At 41.6% G+C, this 7,716-nt stretch overlaps 1 protein-coding gene across 5 annotated transcripts in view; it reads left to right on the top strand.

The window, feature by feature from the left end:
• PPP1R21 (protein phosphatase 1 regulatory subunit 21) overlaps positions 1–7,716 on the top strand; it is an 81,132-nt gene that overhangs the window by 31,819 nt on the left and 41,597 nt on the right. For all 5 annotated transcript variants that reach the window (XM_035001606.1, XM_035001607.1, XM_035001608.1 and 2 more), the window contains 4 exons: positions 2,396–2,497; positions 3,659–3,823; positions 4,004–4,062; positions 5,040–5,134. In XM_035001606.1, the coding sequence (XP_034857497.1) occupies positions 2,396–2,497; positions 3,659–3,823; positions 4,004–4,062; positions 5,040–5,134 (421 nt within the window). The remainder of the gene's footprint in view (positions 1–2,395; positions 2,498–3,658; positions 3,824–4,003; positions 4,063–5,039; positions 5,135–7,716) is intronic.

Genomic DNA, 7,716 nt, shown 5'->3' with positions numbered 1-7,716 from the left:
AAGATTTTATTTATTTATTTGAGAGAGAGAGAGAGAGAGAGCAAGCACAAGCAGGGGGGAGGGGCAGAGGGAGAAGCAGGCTCCCCGCTGAGCAAGGAGCCCGATGCGGGACTCGATCCCAGGACCCTGGGATCATGACCTGAGCCGAAGGCAGACGCTTAAACGACTGAGCCACCCAGGCGCCCTGACTCTTTTTTTTTTTTTAAAGATTTTATTTATTTATTCATGAGAGACAGAGAGAGAGAGAGGCAGAGGGAGAAGCAGGCTCCCAAGGAGCAGGGAACCCGATGTGGGACTCGATCCCAGGACCCTGAGATCATGACCTGAGCCGAAGGCAGACGCTTAACCATCTGAGCCACCCAGGCTCCCGTAGTGATTGACTCTTTAAGTCTGGTGTGTATATAGAGCAGCACCCGGCAAGTGCGTGGATTGAGGCAGTAAAAGTAGAAGGGTAGGAGGGAAGAAGAAGGCCTACAGGAACTCCGAAGCAGCATGGTATGGAGGGAAGAGCACGGGCTTTGGGGTTAAGCCCAGGCTTGAATTCTTTGTCTGCCATTTTAGCTTTGCAACCTCAGTTTCTTCATCTGCAGCATGGGGATGATACTCTCAGTTTGTTGAGTATTAAATGGGATCCTGTAAAGGTGGCTAGGACTGTATTTGCCATATGATGGACAATCAACATAATTCTATGTTAGTACCTTTCCATATACACGTCTCCTACATGAAAGAGTTCTCTAGAGTGGTAATTTTCAAATAAATGGGGAATAGAGAGGGCAAAAACAGGTATGTATTAGAATCACTTGGGGAATTTTGTAAAAAAAGACGTGCTCTGGAAATTCTGAGAGACCCTTGGGGAACCAATAGCCATATCTACTTCAGACATGCTCCCCAGGTTAGTGAGATCCTCCCCCAGTGCTGTTTTCACAGAGGCTGGGGTGTAACACGTATGAACTTATGAATTAATGTTAATTAAAGTTTTCCAAATTTGGAAGCACTAATGACCCAGAATGCCCAGAATATGTCATTCGGCTGTCTTCCTTGTGCAGCTCTTGTGTCCTAAACATGATGGAGATTTAATGTTTTGTTTTGTTTCTATTTATTTTTTTAAGATTTATTTATTTATTTGAGAGAGCGAGAGCACTTGCACAAGTGGGGGGGGAGGGGCAAAGGGACAGGGAGAGAGAAAATCCCAAGTGGACTCTGTGCTGAGCACAGTGCCCGATGTGGGCCTCAATCTCATGACTTGAGATCATGACCTGAACTGAAATCAAGAATCGGTCACTTAACTGACTGAGCCACCCAGGCACCCCTATTTTGTTTTATTTTTCATACAGTTACTCCATTTTCAAAGGGCCTTCTAATCATTGGTTCACATTGGATCAGTAAATAACTTCATTTTAAGTGAGGAGTGAGGGCACAAGAAAGGCAGAGAAGGGTGGTGACTGATGTCTGAACACAGTTTCATTGTTAGACCATCCCTGGAATAGTCTCAGCTCTCGTATTCCATGAAAACAAATGTTCATTATTGGCTCTGTTAAATAGTGCTATTCTTCTATGTAGAAAAAGTTAATATTGGTAAAAAAGGAAAAGGAAGGTTTTTTTCATGATTTTTGAGCTTTTTCCTTGTTTATTTATAGTAGCTTTATTTTATATGGTTTTATGATTTTTTAAAAATTAGAAATTTATGAAACTTTTGTATGAACTTATTGTTGTGAATTCTAATTAATTTATTACATTTTCCTAAAGGAGTTTAACAACTCATACTCATGGAATTGCTGAAACTGATTTCCCAAACCAGAAGATCAACTTGAAATGATATATTTTTTTTTATTTTTCTAAATTTACATTCAGTTGATTAACATATAATGTATTATTGTTAGTTTCAGAAGTAGACAGTGATTCATCAGTCTTATGTAATAACCAGGTCTCATTACGTCATATGCCCTCCTTAATGTCCATCACCCAGTTACCCCAGCCCCCCAGCCCCCTCCCCCTCCAGCAACTCTCAGTTTGTTCCCTATGATTAAGAGTCTCTTATGGTTTGTCTCCCTCTCTGATTGAAATGATATTTTTTAGCATATTTTTATGGCTAGCTTTCTGGGCCTGCTGTGTCTTCCAATAGAACTACTCCTGAATTCATCTGCAAAGAATAGTGAGCCTTATCTGTTCATTCTCTCTTTCTTTTTTGAGCTTTCCTGCCCATTCCAATATTTGCAGTTCCTACTTGTGTCAAATAGGAAAAGTTAAATGATGGATTGTATACCTTTTGCAGGATTCTTTGAGAATGTGCACATGTAGAAGAGACAAGCAACTAAGGTGATAGAGAATCTGTGTACCTTAGGATGTTTCTCTAAAGGATGAAAGTTATGTGGACATAACTTATTCTTTCCATCAGAAAAGTGGAGAATCTTCCTCTCAGTTGAGTCAAGAGCAGAAGAGCGTCTTTGATGAAGATCTGCAAAAGAAGATAGAAGAGAATGAACGGTTGCATATACAAGTGAGAAAATTTTTGTTTTCCCCATGAGTTAAAAATGGGTTGTATAATCTGGAATGTGGAAAAACCCATGCAGGGTAGAGTGTTTTGTGTATGTGTTTTAATGTTTCCTGTGGTTGTTAGGTATATATGTCCCTGTCGTTGATTCATTTCTTAAATCTCATTCATATCTTAATCTGGATGTGTGTTTTGAAGTGTGCATTTGTTTAGAGGATGGCAGAATAACTTTGTTAAGTTATTTAACAGAATAACTTTATTAAATAACAGTACAGAAATATACTAGGCACTGTTCATTTTATCTAGAAAATGATCAGCTGGATCATTTAGATGGGGGCTTATCAATAAGTAGTGTTTGTTTTTTAAATTATTACCGTTTAGTTGGTTTCTGTTTGTTCACCTGTTAGTCTATAAGGTCTGTTTGAGTACACACCATGTCGGTTTGTATGCCTTCCCCCAGGACAGGGTCTTACTCATGGCGGGAGCTCAAATATATATGAAATGTTGAATAATCAGTTTGCCTCCCAACATTCAGCATATTCAAGAGTCATAGTGTAATGTCTCTGACTGTGCCTCCTAAATTTTTTGTGAAATGGTGAGCATAGTCAAATGGTGGAAAATAAATATGCAGTAATTCTCAGTTTAACATTTTGCAGCTGTTAAAAAAATGAGCTTTGAAAACCTCAGTGCGTTTTGTGTTAAGCATTCATAATTCTTAATTAGCACTGGATTCTTATTAAGGAAAAGAGCTTTACCTGTTTTAGGGATAACATCTATTTGAATTTCGCTTATTTAATTGTGGGAGGTAGCGTAGCAGGAAAGTTATGCCCTGGTCAGTTAAATTCTCTGTGTGCCAGAAGTTGAAAGAAATCCTAGAGCTTAAGAGGAAGGAGGTTGTAGGCTTCGGCATCGATCTCCTGTGTTCAGATCTCATTTCTGCACTGGGCAAGTTGAAACTTTGGTTTCCCATGTGGAAAGGAGGGATAACAATAGCACTACCCCTGACATACTGTGAGGATTCTGTGAGATCAAGCCTGTGCGGGTGTTACGTGGTGAGCGTATACAACCATGTGGAAATTGCTCAGTGAACAGTCACTGCTTTTGTTTTTCTCTCCATTTGTATATATTTGGATATTGTGAGAAGAGAAAATGGTCTTTTCTTTTCAGTTTTTTGAAGCTGACGAGCAGCACAAGCATGTGGAAGCAGAGCTGAGGAGTCGGCTGGCCACCCTGGAGATGGAGGCGGCCCAGCACCAAGCCGTGGTCGATGGCCTGACACGGAAGTACATGGAAACTATCGAGAAACTGCAGAATGACAAGGCCAAACTAGAAGTAAGCCCCGCTGTTGGGGAGAGCACGTTAAAAGTTAGTCAGGGCTCTTGTGACTCTTCTGTGCACTTTACGGAATGCACAGTTAGTCATTCAGGGGGAGGCTGTTGCCTGTGGTGTCTCCCAAGTGTGCCCGTATGTATAGCCTGAGCCATCTACTTTTCTTTTTCTTCTAAAATTCAGGTAAAATCTCAGACTCTAGAAAAGGAGGCCAAGGAATGTCGGCTTCGAACAGAAGAATGGTATGTGGAAATGTGAATTTCAAGGGGCCCTGAAGTAAGAATCAGAAGACCCGAGTTTTAGTTTAGCGGCTCCTCTCTCTTACTCTCACATTTGAAGTGAGCCAGGAACAGGCCGTCTCCAGGGTCCTCCTCAGTTCTGTTATCTCTAAGGCCTGACACACTCTTGGTCAGCTGGCTTGTGCACTAGTCCTCAGCCTGCAGATGTTTGCGGCCATGGAAGATGGTGTCCTGGGGCTCCTATACTGAGGACTGGATAGAGAAAGCTTTCTGAGAGTTCCAGGCAGGAAAACTAACTCCTTTTCACCGTGCCAACCTTTTAGTGGTACATTTTGAATAAAATAGAGACTATGGGATCTAATTTGGAGATACCTAAATCTTAAAATTCAAATGGGATGAATTAATGGGTGGTAAAAGCATACTCCAGCATTTAGTTGACAAATGACATAATATTAGGTTTCCATAGACTCAGTCATGTGAATTTCTTTAGTTGCATTGGTAGAATTACATGCATGGTTTGGATGTATACCCATGCTCATAATTGAATCAAAAACAGAAAAGTTACTAGATTTTGAGCCCAAGGGGGGGGATATCTGATATAATACTTAGAAAAGAACTTTACTGTAATACTTGAACATTCAACATTTATGTTAGCACATAAGAAAGATAAAATTTGTGATTTTGAAATGGCTTTAAGATTACTTTGCACTTGGGGAAATAAACTGACAAGATTGTACTAGATACTGGGACTGTGATAAATTCTGACAGTCTTAACGTCATTGAACAGAAGTTTCAGGGGCTTCAGAATTGAGGATTAGTATTTTTCTTATCTTCATCTTTTAGTAACTATCTACCACCGAGAGTATCCCGGTGTCAGGCACGAGTCTCTAAAAGCTTGATACCAGCTGTTGTGGTAACAAGGAAGTGAGAATCCCCTGTCTGACTGGTGATCATGTGGTTTTGTGTTTTTTTTCTTTTAGTCAATTACAGTTAAAGAATCTTCATGAAGATTTGTCAGGTAGATTAGAGGAATCCTTATCAATCATCACGGAAAAAGTACCTTTTAATGATACAAGTAGGTATATTATGTACAGTTTTCCATTATTTGCAACTTTGGACCTCTCTCTCTGGTAACGAACTAATTAAAAAAGTTTTTAATCTATTTGACAAAAAACATTATTGGCTCAACAGAGGGTTGCTTTCTTTTTGTTTTTTTGATCAGCTGTGGCTCTCATATATGGAGGCTGATTTCAAAGTCAGCCTTCCTGGAAAAGGTAACCCACATTTTTTTTTTTTTTTATTGCGCATATTGAGCATATCCCTAGGTTAAAAACCAACCTGCACATAAAGTACTTGAAAATTTGTATAAGAAAAGCTGTTCATGGTGGGGAGAATGGGGGAAGGGCGGTGGGAGATGCATCTTCTCAGCCTGGTATCTCCTGCACTTTTGGTGATCCCCACTGATAGTTAGGAAGCTGACTTGGGTGAGTCCTGCTTCCTATTCATCCTGAGAATGGTTTGGTAATTTACATAGCCAAGAGCAAGAAAAAGAACTTAAAAAAAAAAATCAACTTACAATGTATAACAGATGTCGATTTTGTAATGTTTAGAGAAAAATTAAATCAGAACCTTGAAAACAAAGAATATGTTTTATTTAATTGCTTGGAATTTTGAAGCTTATATTCAAATAGGTAGAGAGTTCCTTTTTTACAGTCTGATGATTAAAATTTTTTACTTCCCCTAAATTTTTCTTCCGAAAGACCTAAGAGGAAAGAAAAGACATCAAAGAAAAACAGTTTGATCTAACACTGAAATCTGCATATGTCATTATTATATCAAAGCCTGAGTTCCTCTGAAAATAACACCTGTTTCTAGTTTCTACATTAATGTAAATAGTGCTAGCATACTTTGATCCACTAGACTTGAAATCTTGGCATTTCGTTTTCCCTTTAATCCTTCTCTCAATCATCAGGTTCTAATAATTTCCTTCTGGATCTCTTTTGGATTTATCTTTCCTTTTTCAGTACTAGTTGTCACTCTGCTTTAGATACTTACGTCAGTGTGGGTTACTTTTAGTTCTGCAGAACTTAGAGATCATTTGCTCAGTGCCCAGCTGGATAGAGAGTACAAGGGATATAAAAATTTCTGGGGCAAAAATCTCTACCCTAAAGGAATTTATAGTCCAGAAGGGGAGAGATAATGTATAGAAATGTCTAAAATATAAGCTAACCTGTTCAATAAAGAGACTCTTGGGGTTTCCGAGGAAGGACAGATTACTGCTGGAGGGGTTGTTTGGGGAAGTCTTTTGGAAGAGGTATGCTTTGAGCTGGGCCTGGATATGTGAGTAGGTTTTATTGGGCAGAGATGCATGAAAATGAACGAGGGAATTAAGTGGAGTGTGGTACGTGGGACACAAGGTGCTGTCATGGTCTGAGGAGCAGTAATTAGCTAAGTGTGATAGGAGGCTAGGATGGGAGGGGGTAGGCAAGTTCTCAAAGGGTGGGTGGGGTTAGACCCTAGAGTTGTGGGCCAAGGAGTTGGGACTCAATTCACAAGATGGTGGGGGTGTTGAAGCCTTTGATCCAGGGAATGTCATGATGAGATCTGTGCACTCACAGAGTTAGTCTGGCAAGGGTGTAGACTGCCCTGGAATGGGGAAAGGGGGCCAAGACTATTGTGGTGCTAGTCTTGGTGTGCTGTTAATGGAGGCTGGAGCCGAGTTGTCAGGGAGATAGATGCAAGCGGGCAGGGGCACTGGAGGAGGCAGTGTGGGGGAAAGATGTGGTGCCAGTGACAGAAATCAGAGAGGCAGATGAAGGGCAGGTTTATGGGAAAGATGATGAGGTTAACTTTGTTGTTTAATATTCTGACAGATCGGTGTACATCTGTCTTTCTATTGGGGTACGCATTTCTAAGTTAAAGCCTAGACCGTGGAGAGAGACTGCAGTTGACCCTGTTGGGATGGATGGGCCTTGAGAGTGGTGGGAATGAGGGGTACCAAGTGCAGAGAGGCCCGTGCAGCGTCCTTGGAGAGTTCTCCCTCACAGGGGTGAGGAAGGAGAGGGGCTGAGGTGGCGGAGGTGGTGAGGAGCTGGGGAAATGAGGTGACATGGAAGCCGGCGAAGGGAGTGTTCAGCCTGGTGGTGCTGGGCAATTCTAGTAGTGTTGTGGGGAGCTCAGAGAGGGTGAAGTGACAGTAAAGGCAGCTGTTTTGGTGACTCTGAGAACTCAGTGTTTCCTTGCAGGGTAGAGGTGGGCAGCTGAAGGCTAGCACGAGGGTTAGAGGTGGATGGGTGCTGAGGAAACAGGCAGAGACATGCTGGTCTTTGAGCAGCGGGAATGAAAGAGGTGGGGAAAGTTGGGAGCTCAGCAGAGGATTCAGTATGAATGAAGTAAAGGGGAAGAAGTCACTGTGGAGATAGAATTTATAAAGCTGCCACAAATGCTTTTTTTGAGAGTAATTTTGAAGGTGTAGGGAAGAGGAGGGAGTGGTTGATGGATTGGGCCCTCAGGGGCCAGAAGGAGCTATTGCTGGGGACCCAGGGGGAAGATTAGCTGAGGACAGGATATGGGAAGCCATGGACTCTGAGGTGGAGGGTAGGAAACATAAGAACCCCTTGGGCTTTGGCCCTGGTCTTCCTGGAGTTGTAGGGGGAG

This window comes from Mirounga leonina, unplaced genomic scaffold (genome assembly GCF_011800145.1).
Source record: "Mirounga leonina isolate KUSES-001 unplaced genomic scaffold, KU_Mleo_1.0 Mir_125, whole genome shotgun sequence".
In the NCBI taxonomy this organism is placed as follows: Eukaryota; Metazoa; Chordata; class Mammalia; order Carnivora; family Phocidae; genus Mirounga; species Mirounga leonina.
Note: the sequence above shows the minus strand (reverse complement) of the source record. Positions and strands in the feature narration are given on the sequence as shown.